Source organism: Moschus berezovskii, chromosome 17 (genome assembly GCF_049115385.1).
Source record: "Moschus berezovskii isolate FMDL1 chromosome 17, NW_MosBer_1.0, whole genome shotgun sequence".
NCBI classification, from domain to species: domain Eukaryota; kingdom Metazoa; phylum Chordata; class Mammalia; order Artiodactyla; family Moschidae; genus Moschus; species Moschus berezovskii.
Genome location: NC_142476.1, coordinates 42,789,496 through 42,809,834, shown reverse-complemented (window position 1 = coordinate 42,809,834; position 20,339 = coordinate 42,789,496). Strand labels below are relative to the sequence as shown.

General features: G+C 52.3%; 1 protein-coding gene across 1 annotated transcript in view; it reads left to right on the top strand.

Annotated features, from left to right (window-relative positions):
• Positions 1-20,339, top strand: part of CEP104 (centrosomal protein 104) — a 37,823-nt gene that overhangs the window by 13,070 nt on the left and 4,414 nt on the right. The window contains exons 5-20 of the mRNA XM_055419422.2: positions 887-949; positions 1,220-1,296; positions 3,821-3,989; positions 4,410-4,565; positions 5,393-5,620; positions 6,731-6,928; positions 7,592-7,759; positions 8,381-8,554; positions 10,153-10,329; positions 11,930-12,136; positions 13,019-13,126; positions 16,057-16,093; positions 16,305-16,371; positions 17,387-17,495; positions 19,136-19,274; positions 19,430-19,497. Of these exons, the coding sequence (XP_055275397.2) occupies positions 887-949; positions 1,220-1,296; positions 3,821-3,989; positions 4,410-4,565; positions 5,393-5,620; positions 6,731-6,928; positions 7,592-7,759; positions 8,381-8,554; positions 10,153-10,329; positions 11,930-12,136; positions 13,019-13,126; positions 16,057-16,093; positions 16,305-16,371; positions 17,387-17,495; positions 19,136-19,274; positions 19,430-19,497 (2,145 nt within the window). The remainder of the gene's footprint in view (positions 1-886; positions 950-1,219; positions 1,297-3,820; positions 3,990-4,409; positions 4,566-5,392; positions 5,621-6,730; positions 6,929-7,591; positions 7,760-8,380; positions 8,555-10,152; positions 10,330-11,929; positions 12,137-13,018; positions 13,127-16,056; positions 16,094-16,304; positions 16,372-17,386; positions 17,496-19,135; positions 19,275-19,429; positions 19,498-20,339) is intronic.

Here is a 20,339-nt window from a genome sequence, read left to right as displayed (position 1 = left end):
TGGATGTATTAAGTTTAAATATATTGTTACAATCGATTTTATCTGTTTCTTTTAAACTTTTTTTTACTCTGCCAACTAGAAAACTTAAAATTACCTATGTGGCATCACATTTCTACTGGACAACACTGTTCTGGGTAGACTTTTGTAAGATAAATCCCCTGATGGAAATTGGGAAAGTGATTTCATGTGGCTTGCAGTCCAGAGTCTCTCTGGTTCCCTTTTTGTTGCTTTGGCATAATTAACACAGTGGAAATCAGAGGTGTCAAAGCAGTCTTGTAAAGCAGAAGCAGATATTTATCACACTCCTTGCCCCTTCCAGGGGCATGCAAGTGTTCCAGCCAATCAGAGTTTATGCTGAGCAGGTGAGCTGGAGAAGGGTCTGAGACGGAGTCAGGTGCCTTGTCCATACACGACAGCAGAGTTCTGAGCCATCTCTTTCCCCCACTTCATCTCCTTGTTCACCAGGAGCTCCTTGGGTTTTAGTTCAGCCTCAGTGATTCTCGAGGGCAGGGGCATGTCGTAGAGGAATCACTGCCTCGGACAGACTGAGCTGTGTTAATGTCGGCTTCCATTCACTGTCTAACTTACCACCATCAGGTAGACATGACCCCATTCTTAACTCAGGTGGATGTTTCAATATAAGGCTTCATTAAAGCTTTGCTACTGTTTTAGCATCCTTCAAACATTAAAATAGCTACTGGGTTCAACATTAGAATATTATATAATTTGAAAATCATTAATAATTCTATGTTAGCATGAGATTTTGCAATTAGTGCATTTAGATGTGCATCATCCCATTTGATGACAGGATGAATCAGAGTGTTATAAAGGAGTTAAGTCCTGTCTAATATTTATACTTTATTTCTGTTGGTGAATTCTCTCTTAGGTTGCTTTGGTTGCAGTAAATATCATTGGAGACCCTGCAGACTTTGGCGATGAAAGCAATATTGTAAGTTTGGGAAGTTTCATTCCTAAAGAGAGACATTTATTTCTAACAAGGAGGGGTCATTCATTTTTGTCACAAAAGTGTCATCCTATAAATTCTCACAGCAGTGTCTGGTGACCAGCTCACGGGTGATTTTTCAGCAGCTGTTGTTTTAAACTTTCCTTTACTCGAGAAGTTTAGTTGTCCCTCCAGCAAACAGGATCACCTATCGTATTATCTCTGTTTTATGTTGCTCCTTTTTCCTCTGAGATACTAAGCAGAACTTCCCCACAGACCGCCAGAGAGAAGCTGATTGACCACTACCTGGGGCACAACGCAGAGGACCCGGCTCTTGAAGGAACTTGCTCTGGGTAAGAGCCCCGCCCGCCCCAGGCCGTAAACGTCTGTGACTTCCTCCCTTGAAGCCAGCTCTAAAGGACCCTGGACTCGGGGGCCCCAAAGTGCAGTCTGGAGCTGAATAAGCCACTGATGGGATTGTTGTAAATACACTGCAGATTGAGGTCACCCTTCTGTTTAGCACATCTTCATTCAGCACCCTTCAGGGAGGACTTCATTTCCTGTGTGGTTCAGTTTCACCAAACAAAAGAGCTATCAGCCGTCTTTTGATGTTTCAGTGGCACAGATAAATTCATAGACGGAATAATTGACCAAGATTGTCAGTTTCCGAGCTTCATCTTCCCTCTCCTCAGAGCTTCAGTCCTTAAGGGAGTGAGGCCTGCCCGTCCCGTCAGGTTCTCCTGAGCGTCTCTTCATGCTCTGCATGCACATGGTTGTGCAGACTTAGCCATCCTGCTGCCTCCTTAGCAGGTCAGACTTGGAGGGCAGAGCTGAGGGTACAGCTCTTGCCTCCCTGTGTCCCGGCACCTCTCTGGGACCAAGTCCTCATACCCTGCCTCACAGCACCCGGCCTAAGGAAAAAGGAATTCAAAATGACACCCAGGGCCCCATCACTGACAGCAGCTCCCCACCAGTGGAAGGATAAGATGCTTAGAAAAGATAAGATGCCTGGATGTTAGTAGATGATATTTGCCCATGACCTGTGGTGTATGGGGTTCCGTGTTCACGTGCACATGGTCAGAACAGCCAGCTCTTCTGTTTGCATCAAATGTGGGGTCGATTCTCCAGCCTGTCGCTCGGATCTATGGCAATACCAGTCTTGCTTCTGGCAGACAGTGAACCCATCCCCACAGAGCTCCCCGGGCCCTACAGGCCTAGGCTTCACGGTCCCCACAGCCCGAGTGAGAGGCGGACCAGGGGTCGCCTCAGGTGGTGATGTGCGTGGTGCCTTGGAGTGGAGGCCACACTTACAGTTTAGTGTGTAAGAAGGCACGGTGCAGAGCGTCCCATCCCACCTACACAAGCCACGCCTCAGTTCCCAGCCTACTGGACGCCTCCCCTTTTCAGGTGGGCATGAGGAGCACCTGGGGGAGGCGGGCACTGAGAGCAGGTGCCGTCTCCGCTGCCTCCAGCGTCATGGTGGCACCACCTGAAGCTCTGCCCTCTAACAGAGATGACCAAGCTCACTGATGGCTCAGTATCTCTGATAAAAGCCCTCTGGGGAATTGTGACTTCTGTTTAAATCAGTTCTTCTTCAAGTTAGCCACGGGGGACAGCAGACTGCGGCTTCCTGTCCTGCTGCACCCCCACTAAGGGTTTTCCTGAAGGTGAAGTAAGGTTTTGACAGGTCCCAGGCTGCACCTGAGGCTGAGTCCACAGGCACTGCTGGGGCATTGTGGGTGGTCGGCACTGCTCACACTGGATGTTCCAACATCATCTCGCCCTTTGTAGGGTTCTATACTGGAATGAAGTGTTGGTTTCATCTCTGGAACTTCAGGGCAGAGCAAGCTAGATTTGAGAATATAGTGTGTATTTAGGTAAAAATAGTCACTGTGATCCTGGGGACATGGAGACATGCTGCTGGTCAGTCCTCTCTGAGGTTAACAGGTGTCACGGCCACCATGCCTGCTGCTGTGCCCACCAGTACCTGAGTCAAGGCATGCAGAACTAGGATGACTTTGAAAGGGGGCATGGTCCCCTGTCCTGCTTGAATTTATCATTAATCAACTAAACTTCTGACAGATAACATCTTTAATAAGTTCCCAGTGTATAAGGACCCCTGAGTCAAAGTTAACAGGAAGTTTCTGCGTCTCATGCCGCAGAAGGGGAGGTTCTGAACCACGTCCCTAACTCTTCTGTTGAGGCGTTAGATCGGTGTCGTGGTTCTAGACATCAGGCCCAGGAGCTGCTGTCCTGTCATAGAACTAGGAGGAAGGAACGGAGGTAAGAGTTGACGAGAAACAGGTCATTCAGATCACGTTTGGATCATTTATTCCAGGAAGGATCTTTCTGATCTGCAGAACCGAATGGTGGTGTACAGTTGGACACTTTGAAGTACAAGCGCAGTGCTAGCATCTTTAACACTTGTCACTGTTGCTGTGGCATGAAATGGAAGCCTGGACTCAGCCTGGGTCCCCCTGAATCAGCCTCTGCAGGGCCAGGGCCTAGTTGTGGCCGGCTCTGATGTTGGTTTCCCAAGACTCCAAATGATTCATGAGCTGATTCTCGTGCACTGTCATGTCAGCACCCAGAGCAGAGCTGGGCACAGTCTGCATTTGAGATGTCTGTTGAATGAGCGAGTGAGTGAGTGTGAATGGCGCCTGGGAGAGAGAGTGAGTGGGTGGGTGAGAGTGAGCGAGCGAGTGAGGGCGAGCGCGGGCGGTGGATGAGAGAGGGGGTGGTGAGGGCTGTTGGCAGGAAATGCCATGGGGCGGCGGCGGTCTTCTCCCATCTTTATCCCTGAGTGTGGGGGAGCACCTCCCCCGCAGTGTCACGTCGACTAAAACCGGCTCTAAAACACTCTGTTCTTTCCTGTAGGAAGTCTGATTATATCTCTCCGCTAGACGACTTAGCCTTTGACATGTACCAGGACCCAGAAGTGGCACAGATCATCCGCCGGCTAGACGAACGGAAGCGCGAGGCCGTGCAGAAGGAGCGCTACGACTACGCCAAGAAGCTGAAACAAGCCATCGCCGACTTGCAGAAGGTACCGCCCCTGGGGAGCCGCTCCTCGGCCGCCCACAGTAGGCTTTGTGTCTGATTGCCCTGGCGCCTGCCTGGAGAAGGGGCCAGGCCTCAGAAGGCTGCGGGGTTAGCGTGGCTTCAGGGCTGTAAGCAGATGAGACCGCGAGCGCATAGTCCTGCAGAGCCCTCCTCAGGGCCGCGTCCACCTGAGGCAGCAGAGCCCTCCTCAGGCCGCGTCCACCTGAGGCAGCAGGAGGCCCAGATGCTTAAACCACTGAGAGCTTGCAGGCGGCCGTGGCCAGTTCCCTCCATTCCCCGTGTCACTCCCCCGTCTCCCGGGCACGAGGGTGGTCACCCCCACCGTCCTCAAAGTGTTAACTTTGAAACGGTCCCTGCACTGGGCGCGAGTCTGTGAAACGAGAGCGGACACTGTGTGCTCCAGGTGGGGGAGCGCCTGGGCAGGTACGAGGTGGAGAAGCGCTGCGCTGTGGAGAAGGAAGACTACGATCTGGCCAAGGAGAAGAAGCAGCAGATGGAGCGCTTCCGCAGCCGCGTGTACGAGCAGCTGCAGCTGCACGAGCTGGTGGACGCCGAGCTGGTGGGTGGGGCCCGCAGCAGGACCTGGAGTCGGTGGGCCGGGAGAGCTGTTCTCCGGATCCGCACGGGTGGGCGTCAGGGGCTCAGCCTTGACAGGCTCCTGCAGGAGGACTGCAGTGGTGGACATGGGGCAGGTCAGCGGGAAAGCCTCCCAGCAGATGGCTGTGTCTCCCAGTGGCAGCCCCACCCATGTGGTCCTGGGGAGCACAAGGAGAGAGGCCCCTGACAGCTCGGGCCACTAGGGGAGGGTTCCGTGTCCAGACCCATGTTCCAGGCCAGTAGACAGGCCCGGTGTCCAGGGGACAGTACGGGGAGTGCAGGCTCTGGCTGTCACTGCTGGCTCCTGGCCCCACTCCACCTGCACCGCTCTGTGGTCTCAAACTCATTCCTCAGCCTCCCCGGGACTCAGTTTCCCCAACGTTTCCAAGGCGGTGAGAACAAGGAATCTGAGATGTGGTCGTCTGCCCAAAGTACTTTCCACCAGCCCAGCACATGACCACAGCTAAGTGCACTGCACTTGTTAGAGTGACATGAAGTAGTCTGCTCTGCAGACACATAGGGACCAGCAGCGGCCGTGTGGGTCCAGCCCAGGTACTCCCTGCCCCCTGCAGCCTCCACGCTGCAGCACCACTATGTGGGCAGCCATCCTGTTTTGGTGCAGCGTCGCTTGACTGGTCCAGAAGGTAACTTCAGGCATTTGGGGGCCATGACGTGGCCTTGTTAGTGCAGCTTTCACCTTGTGTCTTCCCAAGCCCCAGCTCCCCTGGGGAATGAGGCGGGGTCTGTGTGGCGGGGACCCTGGGAGCTGAATGGCCCATTTTCCCCCAGATGAGAAGGCCTCTCGACCTGCCCCTGCAGCCCCTGGCCTGTCCCAGCAGCCCCCACCACCAGCCACCCATGCGCTGCTTGCCACAGCCAGAGGAAAGGATGACAGAAAACCGGCTTGCAGACCCTTTCCTTCAGGAGAAGCCTTCATCACACTGCCTGGACATGTCTCCTCAGCGTCCCACAGTGGACCGGCCACCTCCCACTACTGACCCCCCTCCCAAGACCCACGTAGGTAACTCAGGTTCCTGCTGTGGGCAGGCATAGAAGCCCTGTGTCTTGTGGGGGCTTTCCTGGGGAAGGAGTGTATCAGGGAACAAAAGTGGTGGGGGAGCCTTCCCTGCCCTGCATCCAGGAACACCGCCAGTGACTGAGACTCTGCCTCCTCTGAGCCTCTGCTGCTCTCTTTCCAAAGACGTGCTGGAGTGTGGGAGAGGGTGTTTCCGGGAATGAGTGAGGTTCCTGCCCTGACGGGACCTCAGCAGGGCCTCAGGACAAGCCGTGTACGAGGCCATCGCTGTCAGAGCTGCCTGTGTGGCAGGTGGCAGAAAGCCTGTTTCCAGTGGGTTACTGGCGTTTATATTTGGGAGTCTAAGAGTCCACAGGGGCTTCAGGGCAGGTTTGATTCCTGTCTTGCGGGTCTGCTTTCTTGGTTCCGGATGCCCTTTCAGTGGGCTGGGCCTGTCCTGGGGACCTCAGCTTCCCGTCTCTACGTCGTGCCATCAGGGAGGTGGGGGAAGGTGGGCGGCATCTGTCCCACTCTGAGCCTGTCCCCAGGCCCCAGGTTTACCCTGGTTAGACTGGCATCATCACCTGGCAACCTCACTGCTCATGTGGGTCACCAAGGACCGGCCACAGGAGGCCTCTGCTGAGGGCCATAGGTTTGCAGGCTCTGGACAGAAGTGACAGAAGGACCCAGGGATTCTATCGCCTGTGTTAGTGCAGAACTGCTGGACAATGGATGCATTCAAAGGAGGCTTGATAGTTAGAAGTAAACTAACAAACTGAGAAAATACTAGAGGTCTTTTCAGAAGAAGAATGTAATAACTTTTACTCTAGCTGGCAGTTGAAATCTCTAGTGGTAAGCAGTAATTGCAGTAGAATCTAGATAGCTTGTTGATTAGGTCTGTAACAAGCTTAGAAGGGAATAGAAACTCCTGTCTGATTTTTTCAGTTATACCCAAATCATAAATTATTCTAACCTGATGAGACTGATACTCAGCAAAATACTGTCATTCAGAGCAGACACATCTCAAGCAGTCAGCCTGTGGGTGTAGATAGGGATCAGCAGGCGAGCGGGAACCCCACGCCAGGCCCTGTAGCCGCCCTGTCCTCCCACAGCCCGAGTCCCTGCCTTACGACGAACGGCCTCTCCCCGTGACCCGCAAGCAGCTCGGGGCGGCAGTCTCCGAGGCAGAGAGGAAAGACGCACTCAGCGACGAGGCTCGCAGGGCAGACACCGCAGGCGAGCCAGAGCCCCTGACGGAGAAAGCCTTGCGGGAAGCCAGCTCTGCTGTGGACGTGCTAGGAGAGGCCCTGGTAAGGAAAGAGGCCAATGACAGGAGGAGCAGGCGGCTCCACAGAGCTCCTGGTCCTCTGCCGGTCCCACCCTTGTCCTCACCACCCAGTGGGAACATCCTGATGATCAGTCATCACGTGGGACAAAACGAGCATCAGCTAGGATTTCAGGTCTCATGATGGCATCCCTTTGAGCTTGGCCTTTCTATTTATTTTTCTGTTTTAATTATTTGCCCATGCACTACTGCATGGAGGATCTTAGCTCCCCAGCCAGGGATTGAACCTGTATCCTCTGCACTGGGAGGTGGACTCTTAACCACTGGACCACCAGGGACATCCCAACCAGGGCCTTTCCTTGTGGTGCTCACAGGTCTGCGGCCTGGCCCTAGCTCCCACCCGGAGCAGTGCTGGCTCCAGGGTCAAGGACAGCAGAGCAAAGAAAATACCAGAGCATTGGCCTTGGAAGGTTTTCCTGTTGGAGCTTTTAATACTGTCCATGTTTTAATGGACATAGACTTAAAACTTTCCACGCTAGGAGCAGTATTTCTCCAAACGCATGTACCCAGAGGGTGGAGGTCCTGTGTTTAGAAGACCTGTGTCTTGTTGAAACAAACCAAAGCCAGGGGTGCTGGGGTGGGGACAGGGCCGACCACCCACCCTGAAGGCCGCCCCCTGCCCTGCCAGGTGGCCGGAGCCTACTCCAAGACATGGTCGCACCGGGAGGACGCGCTCCTCACCCTGCATAAGCAGCTGACGGACACGCCCGTGGGGACCCCGAAAGAGGACCTGAAGAGCACGCTGAGGGCCGCCGTCTTCCTCATCAGAAGAGCCATCCGTGACATTGTGACCCCAGTGAGTCCCACCATCCCGCGGGGGCCCCCATGTCTGCCGAGAACTTCCAGGCTGTCCCCCGGAGGTCAGGGTAGCCCGGGAAGCAGCCTGGTCCCCTCACTGTCATCACCAAGCACAAGGTCACTAGGGATGAAGACCTTGAGTAAGAAACCCGGTCGCCGAGGAGCCTAGGCTCTGTTCCCTTGGGCTGTGCCCTCTGGCAATGTGTGCACAGAGGCCAGGCCGCCATACCATTCATGCTTCATTCACGTGTTTGATCTTCCTGACACCTGAGGAGCTTGGAGTTACTGGTGAATTTTCCTAATTCTGAAAGGGCCATAAGAATGAACATCCCCAGTTACACCGTCGTTCGCATTCACACAATACCTTATGCAGTTCAGCAGAAACGTCAGACCCTCGGTCTCACGGGGAGGTGTCGGAGACCTCATAACACACGGAGATGAGCCCGTGCCCTCCGTGTGCAGGGAACTGTGTTCACATCAGTTGGAAGTTGGCCATTTTCAGTCCTTCAGACAGCCTGTAGTTTTCAGCGTAACGTTCCTATTGATTAATGAGAGTAAATTTCTTGTTTCTTTTTAGTGGAATTGAGTGGCTTATCCGTGTTTATCACTTTTTTCTTAGGTCTTTCAGGCATCTTTGAAACTGTTGAAAATGATAATTACACAGTATATTCCTAAACACAAACTGGGCAGGCTTGAGACGGCTCACTGTGTGGAGAGGACGATTCCTGTCTTGCTCACGAGAACTGGAGACTCTTCTGCTCGCCTCCGTGTTATGGCTTCTAATTTTATTCAGGTACAGATTTCCCCGGGATGTTTGAAGCCATCAATAATAAACACATAACCAGATATACTTGGCTTTCTTAATATAATACCTTACGAGGTCTCGTCTGCTCAAGCCTGTCGTAGGTTATGCCGTGTGATTCACCATCATGACTTCCTTCTCTGACCTAGCGAAATGCTGCCTTAAACATGGCTACAGTGTACAGTTTTTCTTTGTTTCTCTTATTTAACATAGGCTTTTAATTTTTTTAATAAAAATATATGGAGAGCCAGACCAGAATAGAAAAGTGGAGTTAAAAATAGTAATAAACATGTCACAGTCTCGATGAAGTGTTTTTACTTTTTCCACCAACACACCTCCTCTGGCCTGGGCACTGGGGGAGCCAAGGCGGCCGTGAGCAGCTGGGAGTCTGGGGCCCACGCTGAGCCAGGCAGCACAGGAGTGTGCTTTGCTCTCTTGTCAGGAATCCATCTGGGCCAGGAGACCTCAGGTTAAGGTGCAGGGCATCTGTGAGCTCCTCCAAACGTGCACCCAGTGCCATGAGCAGGCCAGCTTTCTAGGGAAGGAAGCCAAAACGTCCATAGTTTCTCTACCAGGAAGAACCACCGTTCTTGTTTTATTTAATGAACTAAAACGTTCAGGAAAAATGAGTGAGTGGTATTATTTGGGGGAACTCTTTCAAAGGATGCATTGAACGTGCCCCTAATCATTTTCAAGCCACGTTCACCTCCGGGACAGCAGTGGTGCTGAGCATCCTCTGCATGCGGGCAATTCCCATACTGCACCAGCTTCCAACGGCCTACACCGTGTTGCCATGTGCGTCCCCGTGTGCGCGGCATCTGTGTGTCCCAGGCAGGTCAATGTTCCTGCTGCTCTCGGGGGCTTCCCTCCCCCTCCTCCTTCCCATTGGTCTCCAGCCACTCATGGGCCCAGAGACAGAGCCAACGGTGCTGCCAGAATAAAAAGGTGTTTGGGTGGTGTGGCCACAGACCTGCTAAAAACAGACTTCTGTCTGTTACAGCTCATGTTTCATCAATATTTTATCATTTTTTCAGTCTTTTCCTTTAAGATTTTATCATTGTTTCTTTCTCTGCATCTGGCTAGTTAAGTGATGAATATCTTAATTATAGAAAAACTTGTGTGGAGACAGTAGAGTGTGTGGAGGCACTTACTCTCTTTCATCTCAACCCATCAGGGATCAGTTCATCTGAGTATGTGCCTATTACGTGCTTGGCTCAAGTTTAAAAATACTGAAATGGAGGTTCTTACAGCAAGACTAATTTCTTTTAGAATTTTAGAAATTAGAAAATCTTTTTCTTGAGGTTGTGAGATCCTGAGAAGAGAAACTAAGGTTTTAATCACACTTTCTGTAAACCTTTCATTCATCTCCAAGTGACCCTGGTTCTTATTTCTGATGATTCAGGCTTTTGTTCTTAATTGTTATCATATCTTAAATAGAAATAGGAGCTCACAGACGAATGACTTTACTGTCGTTTGTCACTGTCATTTTTTATTTCCCGTTTTTTCCTTTAGTGTTTACTTTGTGGCTGGCAATAAGTTGCCCCTCGCATTTTCCGGTAAAACTTAGCAGATGCTGTTGGTCTCTCTAGGAGATAGCCTTGTTTAAGGAAGTGAAGTCTCTCCAGGTCATCCCATCTTACCTGGTCCAGCCGCTGAAAGCCAACTCCTCAACTCACCTGGCCATGAGCCAGATGGCACTGCTGGCACGACTGCTGCGGGACCTGGGCACGGAGGGTGCGGGCTTCACCGTGGACAGTGTGATGCGGGTGAGCGCCCTGGGGTGGACGCCACAGCCAGGCCCAAGCTGGTGGCTGGAGCATGCGGGTGTCTGGGGAGTGCTAGCTGCAAATCAGTGTGGGGGTGGGGTGGAGAGGCGTGATTTCAGAACGTCCCTGCTTCCTCTGACACATGTGGGCGCTGGAGCCTGCAGTACCTTCTGCTTCGCCTGGTGAACACAGAACAGGAGGGGGACCCCAGATTTAAGAGTGGGCAGGAATGCCGGGGTGACTCAGTGACGGACCACCACCCCCCGCCCCGGGCAGGAGGGCCTTGTGGGAGATGACAGGTGGGAGGGAGCACAGATGAGTGGGCTGGGGTGGGAGGCCAGCATCCCAGGTAGGGGGCGGTGGGTTCCGTGCAGTCAGAACGTCTCAAGGTTCTGACAGGGACTAAGGATGACAAGGTCCAGGGTGAAACCTGGCTGCGCTGCTGGAGACAGGAAGTGAGGAAGCCCAGCCAGTGAGAGACCAATGCCTGAAAGGCCATTATGTGTGGGCACGTCAGTGTGTTGTGATAAGTTCGTGTGACCCTAAAGTGCTTAGGATGGATAGATCAAATCCTTCATCTACTTCAAGGTCATGCACAGATCCTGAAAAAGAAAACACTGAATAAGAAGAAATAAAGTGTCAGAATGATAAGCACAGTGAGCCATTTACGTATTTGTATGCTGTCATGTCCCACTCTTTGCAACCCCGTGGACTGTAGCCCACCAGGCTCCTCTGTCCGTGGGGACTCTCCAGGTAAGAATACAGGAGCAAGTTACCATTTCCTCCTCCAAAGGATCTTCCCAACCCAGAGGTCAAACCCTCATCTCTTGTGTCTCCTGTGTTGGCAGATTCTTTACCACTGAGTCACCTGGGAAGCCCATTTATGATGTCAAACAAAAGCCTGTACACACACACATGCATGGCGCATAGGCTGTGCAGCTAATGAGAAAGTCTGGGGGTTGCATGTCCTCCAGCTTCAGGGACCGATGCCTCGGGATGGGAGGGACCCCCCCTTCAGGGGGCAGGTGGAAGGAGCAGGGAGCCGGGGAGACTTCCAAGGGGTCTTGTACAGTGGTTCTAGCATTCTATTTCTTAGAAAGAGCTGAAACAGACATGCCTTGTAATACTTAGTTTATGGGAGGATATAACTTTAAAACTGCCGTTTATTGCCTAAAGTAGGAAAGAGCAAAACAATAATCGTATACACAAGTTCCAGTATAAAATAAGTGAGGGAAACTCTTGCATCTTAGTAGCTGGAATTCTGTGGGCAGTGTCTTCTTTATTTTTCAAGTGTTTATATTGCCTCTATGTTTGGACTCTCTTGGTGGCTCAGATGGCAAATAAGCTGTCTGCAGTGTGGGAGACCTGGGTCCGATCCCTGGTTTGGGAAGATCCCCTGGAGAAGGAAATGGCTACCCACTCCAGTATTCTTGCCTGGAGAATCCCATGCACAGAGGAACCTGGTGGGCTACAGTCCATGGGGTTGCAAAGAGCTGGACATGACTGAGGGATTTAACACTATGTTTCTTCTGTGCCAGAAAAACTAAACGTGGCTGTTTTACAGCTGAGTCACAGGAGCGTGTCCCGGCCCTCTTGTCAGTTTTCAGTGCAGGCCCTGGAGCACAGAGTGCGCGAGGTGCGTGAGGCGGCCGTGGGGATGATCCTGGGCCTGTACGCACAGCACCGGGCTCTAGTCCTAGAGTACCTGCCGCCCGACGACAGTGCCACCCGCAGGAACGTCCTCTACAAAACCATCTTTGAGGGTTTTGCCAGAATAGACGGCAGACCCACAGATGCCGAGAAGAGGGTGAGTTAACCTTCCCAGAGTTATGATTTGACCCCATGTTTAAGAAGTGATCTGGTGCCAGAGTAAACTGACGCGTGTTTCAAGGAGCTGCATGGACACGGGGGACACTGGTCCTGGTTCTGCCACTGTGTCTGTGGACAGGGGTGATGGTAGCCTCATGTGAGTGTAAGGTCGCGGAAACGGGCGTCTCAAGCTGTAAGGAAATAACCCAGACACCAAGGGAAAGTAACAGGCTTTATTTGGCAGTGCGCTCCGGGGCAGAACCCACTGACCACAAGAATGGCCACGAGGAGTTCTGCCCCGAACAAAGGCAGGGTGCGATTTTTATGCCTTCGGGGCAGGAAGTGGTATCATATAACCTGGACAGGCCTAAGATAAGGTAAAGCTCGGGAATGCGAGATTGTGAGTGGTCAGCTAGACCGGGTTGGTCACTCTGGAGGTCAGGAAGTGGGGGATAGATCTCAGCAGAGGGTTATTACGTCAGAAATCCCTCAGCGGTTTGGCGGGACTTTTTCCCTCTGGCGGGGGATGGAGAAGGGAAGAAAGAGACAAGATAGCCACCGGGAAGGGGAAGCCAAGAAGGCCACCAGGGTCCAACCTTACAGTGAGGACATCCTCAGGTTTATCCATAGTAGACATTTAGCACCTGTTCACCAACCAGGCTCCAGTATAAAGTAAAGCATTTTATATTTAATTAAAAAAGAACAGTAAACAGTTATTAGATGAACCTGGTGGATCTTTCTCTTAATTATAGTTATATTATCTGAATATCTTAGTAAAGATTGTAATGTATAAGAGACATAACGTATTTGCTATAGCTTATCACTCAGTTCCGAAGGATACCCTAAAAATCACTTCTCATGGAAAATCTTTCCGTACCAGGCACAGAAAAGAGCTGCTGCCGAAGAAGCGGAAAAACGAAAGAAAGAAGAAATCAAAGCTTTGCAAGGGCAGTTGGCGGCCCTAAAGGAGATGCAGGCCGAAGTCCAGGTTGGCAGGAGTCTCTGTCGCTCACCCTCGTGCTCTTGGTTGAAATCCTGTGAGCGGGTATTTCCTTATATAGATGAACAGCGAGCTGGGTCTGCTTTTCGTGGGATTCTGTAAACAGACATCTTTCTTCTTTGTTGTTTCTTCAGTGAGTTCAGGGGGAAATAAAAGGAATCCCCTGATGAATCATCTTCTCTTCATTCCTGTCGGGGATGAAGCGCACTGCTGGCCTGGCTGTGTTTAGAGCAGACAGGACACTTGGGCCTGCAGGAGCTTGGTGGGTGGGGGGTTGGTGGGGACCGTGAGGACAGGTCCCCCACCCACAAGTCCTCACCTCCTTCAGAGGCTAAGGAGGAAAATAAGCTTGACTCGAAGGTCTGCCTTCCTTGTGCAAGAAACAGAAGGTTTCTGGCAGACACTCCCATCAGGAAGCCCTAGTCCCCATGCACAGGGGATCAGGCGGCATTTGGTCCCGTAGAAGCGTCTGCTTTCTGAAGGGCCTGCCTCTGTGACTTACACGCATGTCATCACATACTCACTTCAGCAGCACATATACACACATGTCATCACTCTGGCTTTCATGGTTACGTCCTTCAGGTGACAGAGGGCAAGGGCGTGGGCATCTAAGCTGGCTACACAGCCGAGGAGTCCCCAGTTGTGTCCACAGCAGGTCTCCTGGGAAGTGCTCTGACCACTGCTTTGTAAAAAAGAATAATAAGTGGCTAAGAATGGTGAAAAGGAAAGGAAGCATGGCAGAATACGTGTCAAAGTGCTTGTGACGGAGGGTGACAGTGACGCTGGCGCATCAGAATCCATGAGACGAGCAGGAACACGGCCGCCTGGCAGGAACAGGGAAAAGGCCCATGCCCACGAGGGACCTTCCTGGACAGTCAGCGGCCCCTGAGACCTCCTGGAGCAGGCCAGACTGCTGCTGCTTTTTCCCAGCACGATGTTGATACAGATGAAGAAACCGCGCAGAGAGCTAAGTGCTCAAACAAGGTCAGGAGCTGGAGGTGGCCGAGCTCCGCCCCTTCCATCTTATAACAGCACGGGGTCCGACCACCCCTGTCACAGTGCCTGTGGGGGCTTGCTGAGGTCAGGACGCTTCCTGATGGGAGCGTCTGCCAGAAACCTTCTGTTTCCTGCACAAGGAAGGCAGACCTTCGAGTCAAGCTTATTTTCCTCCTTAGCCTCTGAAAGAGGTGAGGACCTGTGGGTGGGGGACCTGTCCTCACCATCCTCACAGGCTGTGTCCCTGTGGTGTCTGTGGTCACGGCACGAGGGTGCCCATCCCCTGCCTCCCCCTGAGCACCCTCACTGGCTCCTCTGTGTTCTTCAGTGTTTGCTGAGCACTTGCAATGCACCCACCCTTCCTGGGCTCCAGAGGTGCCCCAGGACCACCCCGCATGGGCACCTCTCCTTGTCCTGAGATGACTGCTAATGGCATCTCACAGGAGAATGACAAATTGTTTTTTAGTTTTTATTATTGTAAAATATATATAAGATTTACCACTTTCACCATGTTTAAGGTTACAGTTCTGTGCCTTTAAGCACATTCACCTCATTGTGTAACCACCACCACCACCACCAGCCGTCTCCAAAACTTTTGAGAATGGCAGAATATTTTTAAATCACCTGGATTGCTCATGAGTTTTAGGGAAAAGATGTAAATTAATAATCAGTTTTCTAATCTGTTTAAAGCATAGATTAAGGTAAAATTTATAACTAAAATTTCACTTTTGGCATAGTTTGTTTGCCTACAAAATGTACTAACCCATCATTACCTAGAACCCATCTATAAGTTTAACTTTTCTAGATATGTGTATAAATCATGTGAACCCCATTTGCAAGTTCAATATCAATCTATTAAGTCTGTCCCTAGCCCAAAATAGTGTTTTGTGTGGTTTTTGTGTTCAGAAATGAAGTTTGAGAGAAGTTACTGTCATGTAAACTGTGATTGCAAGCCCTTGTGAGACACCCTTCCCGTGGGCCAGGGCAGCAAGCAGCCCAGGCCGGCAGGTCTAGCAGCTCAGGTCGAGCAGACTGGCCGGTGTGAGAGGAAAGCCTGGAGCGGGAGGAGCTCCTAGAGGCTGACGCAGAAGCCACCAGGACTTTTGAGCAGAAGTGAATCCCTTGCTAGGGCATGATGGGTCCCTCTGGCCCATGTGCTTGAGGTGGTGACAAGGGCAGGCATCCAGGTGTGTGAAAGTAGAGCCTGCAGGCTGGCTGTTGGGCTGGGGCCAGGCCACATGGGGAGCGGAGGGAGGCGTGACATATCCAAGTTTCCTGACCGTGCTGGGCTCCATGCCAGAGGCTGCTAGGGCACGGGCATGGGGGGAGCACATGGTGGGGGGTGGGAGCAGGAGTTTGGTCTGGGTAGGTCACGTTCGCCTGACATCAGAGACCTGAGTACATTCTGAGCAGCAGAGAGGCCAGCTGACGGGACAGACATCCAGGTCATGAGCAGAGAGGTGGGCGTCCAGCCTGGAACTGGACAAGGGCACCCTCAGGATCTGTACAGACAGACAGGGGGTGGACTGAGTCCCAGAGGAGCGGGGGTCACCCTGGGAGCCCAACTAAGAAGGGCCTAGAAGAGCGGGCTGGGGAGCCACGTGCCACCGGGAGCCCACGGAATGCCCCATGGGGGACACCAGTGGTGAGCAGGTGACCCAGAGGAGAGTTAAGTGGCCTTGACAAAGACTGGTTTCCATGGAGACAGGGCAGGAGCCCCGAGGGAGGGGCTGTCGGGGAGCAGGACGAAGGAGATGGTGTAAGGTCAAGTGTGGACGACTCTTTCAGACAAGTGTGTTGTTTGCGGATGGAAATTGTGCCTCAAACCCTGAGGTCACACTTTGAGGATCACACTGGATCCCGGATAGACTCTCGTAGGCACTGCAGCCACCTGACCTGAGCCTTCTGTCTTTGTGTTTCAGGAAAAAGAGAGCGAAGCTACGAAGGCCAAGAACCAGGGTACGCAGAGTGTACATCGTGAAAACCCTGCACGGAAACCAACTCTGTATATTCATCAAACACACTCATCTCAGACACTGCAGAGCCAAGTGGAAAACAGTGCCTGTTACTAGCTTGTACTTTTAAACTGTATTTCATATCCAGCTGGTTACTAAAACATGAAAGTAGTTTTCTACAAAAAGTTACTTAAATTGCTTTCTAATTTCTTTAGACACTCAAGAAAGGAAAGTGGCCCCACCAAATGCTCCAGAAATTCCAGATAACCACTATTTAGACAAGTGAGTAGAGCCACGTCTAACCCACTGTGGGGTGATTAGAGGGACCAATCATGAAAACACTGTGAGACAGATAATATTCTCCCCAGCTCATTAGGGTTCCGTGAACTGATCGGCTCTTTTCAGTGACTTCAGAACCTCAGAAAAGGCCTCCAAACCAGGCAGCATCAGCTCTGAGTTAGGATAACCTTCCCTCTCTTCCCCGACAGAAGTGAGCAGCCTATTTGTCAAAAGGCCTATTACAGACTCAAGAAATTTTTTTGATGTTTTACGGAAGTACTGTTGATTTACGATGTATGTATTTCAGTTGTATAGCACAGTGAGTCAGTTATACATGTATATACATTGTTTTTCAAGTTCTGTTCTATTATGGTTTATCACAGGGTGTTGAATATAGTCAGGCTCATTTTACAGGAGCAAAATGCTTTCTCCTGTGCAGTGACTGAGACAAATCTACAAGGAATTTAAGGGAAAAGTCTTGGTCTACTCAGGGCTTCCCTGGTGGCACAGTGGTGAAGAATTTGCCTGCAGTGCAGGAGACGCAGGTTCAACCCCAGGGTCAGGAAGATCCCCTGGAATAGGAAGTGGCAAGCCACTGCAGTATTCTTGCCTGGAGAATCCCGTGGACAGAGGAGCCTAGCTGGCTACAGTCCATGGGGTCGCAGAGTCAAACACTACAGAGCGCACACGCACACACAGTCTACTCTTTTTCTGTGACTTAAAATATCCTTTCTACTTGATGACACTGACAGAATTCAGAGGGATCCTAAGCTAGTTTATCTCAGACACCCACATGGTGAAGACTTTTTTTCCATCTGTAATAGGGAGCCATCCAGCCCTCCCTGAGGACCCTCTGGTGAAGTGTGGCCCTGCCTCCAGGTCCAGCTGCAGCCCACTCGGGACCGTGACCATGGCTACTGGCTGTGGTCTGGAGGTCACGAAGCTCCTGTGAGCCAGCAGAATGGGGATGGCCAGCCTAAACCTGGGCCTCACTTCTGACCTTTCTGTCTCGTTTCAGTTTGTGTATTTTTTGTGGGGAGCGGAGTGAGTCCTTCACAGAAGAAGGCCTGGACCTCCATTACTGGAAGCACTGCCTCATGCTGACGAGATGCGAACACTGCAGACAGGTCAGGCACAGAGGCCTTCGTGTTTTCAGAGGAAGGCTGTGGGGAAAATCGCTGGATATAAATCACCCTGTTTAGTTGGGATTGATTTTAGTTTTTAAAGTGAAACACATGTATGAGTGTGTACCACACATAGGTGTTACAGCTCCTGAATTAGCAGAAAGTAGATACCTCAGTGTCGGAGAAGGCAATGGCAAGCCACTCCAGTACTATTGCCTAGAAAATCCCATGGACGGAGGAGCCTGGTAGGCTCTAGTCCATGGGGTCGCTAAGGGTTGGACACCACTGAGCGACTTCACTTTCAATTTTCACTTTCACACATTGGAGAAGGAAATGGCAACCCACTCCAGTGTTCTTGCCTGGAGAATCCCAGGGACGGGGGAGCCTGGTGGGCTTCCGTCTATGGGGTCACACAGAGTCGGACACGACTGAAGTGACTTAGCAGCAGCAGCAGCAGATACCTCAGTGTAATCACCACCAGGACACATACCCACGGACCCCACCCTTCTCTCCTCACTGTCCTCTTTCCTGCTTCTTACTTGCTGAGTTTTACAGAAGTGGAATCCTCTGCTGGGTTTGGGGTGTGTTTACGGCATTCCATTGTCTGCGTGGTCAGCTGGTCCATCCTTTCTCCTGCGTGTGGTGGGGCTGAGACTGTGAGGAGGAGTGTTGCTGCAGCCACTCTGTGTGCATCTTCTGTACGAGTGGATGCATCTTTCTGGGTGCATACCTCGTGGGGTCACGGAGCGCGCCCACGTCCAGTGAGCCCTCCCTGCAGAGCTGTGCCACCCGCCGTGTGCCCCATCTCGCTTTCCTGATGAAACTGAGGGGGAGCCGTGTCCCCTGTTGGCCTGCTGCTCCCCTCTTTGCAAAGCACTTACGGGGTCGCGCCCGCCTTTTGAATTGGCTGGCTCATCACCACTGATGTGTAGTCATCCCTGACACACTTGAATGTGTGGTGCCCGCTGTGTCCAGCATTTTCATTGACGCGCGGAAGCTTTTTGTTGTAATGTTGTCCTCCCTATTGGTCCCTTTCAGGGTTAATACTTTTCACATCCTGTTCAGGCAGGCTTCCCCCACCCCGTTGTTCATCTCCTGTGATGGAGCCAACACTGCTCAGACAGAGGAGGAGAAGCAGGAGAGAACCCCTCCCTCCCCTGTCTGTCCTCAGGGCTCTCTGGCCTGCAGAAGGGAGTGCAGAAGACAGATCCCACTCTGAGAGCTCCCCTCTCCTGGGCTGTATGCCTGTCTGTAGGGTGAAGCTCTCAGGTGCATACCGGCTGCTCCTGGCAAAGGTGTCCCAGTGGCGAGAGGGTCTCTTCCTGTGTTTCCAGCATAGTCTTAGAAATGACCGGGAGCCAGGATGGGGACCCCAGGCCTCACACAGAGCCTCTGAGCTCTTAAGGTTCAGGTTAGGATTAAGGTTGTGGGGTGAACCCTCACATTCCCTCCCCCCAGCCATGGCCTCTAGATGCTCCTGGCGTCACGTGACAAGCACGGGGGCAGGGAGGGTGTCTTCAGCAAAGTATCCTAAATGACCATGGAGGTGACAGGCAGGCGTCTGCCCCAGGAAGCAGCGCTCTTGCAGGGGCCGGGACAGCACCACCTTGCACTTAGCCATGTGCCGTGTCCTCTCTCTGCAGGTGGTGGAGATTTCCAGCCTGACGGAGCACCTGCTGACCGAGTGTGACCAGAAGGACGGCTTTGGGAGGTGTTACCGCTGCAGCGAGGCTATTTCAAAGGAGGAGCTGCCCAGACACGTCAAAACTAGAGACTGTAACCGTGAGTGCCCTTGGACCCCGAAACCTCAAACTGTCATCCCCGGGGGCCCAGCTGCGGGGCTAGGGATCAGGTCCCACGTCTGCCGGTGCCTCTGGAGCCCCATCCACAACCCGCAGGACTAACCAGAAATCCTTGTCTCATTCAAATCCGTTCAGCCGCCAAATCAGAGAAGCTGGCAAACCGGTGTCCTCTGTGCCATGAGAACTTCAGCCCCGGAGAAGAGGTGAGGGGTGATGGGGAGGGGGCTGACGGGTGGGGGCTGATGTGAGGGAAGGGCTGGTGTGGGATTAGGACTGGGGGAGGGGCTGAAGTGGGGATGGCGACCAGGCACCTCGAGGGTCGGTATCAAGGCTGCTGTGGTGCTGGGCCAGCGCAGAGACAGGGTGTCGGGAAGAGGTGGTTCTGGAGCTCTGTCTCCAGGTTTCTATGCCGCAAGCCCCACTCCAGAACATCTGTGAGCTCTCAGGGAGGCGGCTCTGCCCTCCCGGCCGTGGGTCTGGCTGTGTGTGGGAGGTACGTGAAGGCTCAGTTCCTTCCCTTTCCATTGTCAGCTAGTTTTCAGAATAACTAGCTGTGTGCCCAGCATCTTCTGACGGTAGCTTATTTGTTTGTATGGATCTTAGCATCATTGTGTACTCACGGCTTTAGGCTATGTGGTATGTTCAGCTGTGAGCATCAGTGCTTACCAGTGTGTGGATGAGCCAGCCTCCGGCCAGTGGGGCCTCTGCAGATGGGCGCCTGGCAGTGTGAGTGGGCCCTGGGGATGCAGAGCCTCCTGGCTCCAACTGAGCCTTCCCTTCCTGGTTCCCTTCACTGGAAATGACCCCCTCGGGTGCTCTGTGCTTGGGCCAGTATCGTTCTGGGCCTCTCTGCAGATAAAGCCAGGAAAACATTGAGATAAATCCATGTAAAGTTCACGATGACATTGCTGATTCAGAGTCTGAGCTTCAGGGGTTGCTTTAACCCCATGGGTCTCAGGACAGAGTCTCTTTCCATCCTCCCGAGAATCAGTTCCCAAAGCCCCCAGAGATGCCCATCAGACCGTCACACATTGGGTACTTCTTG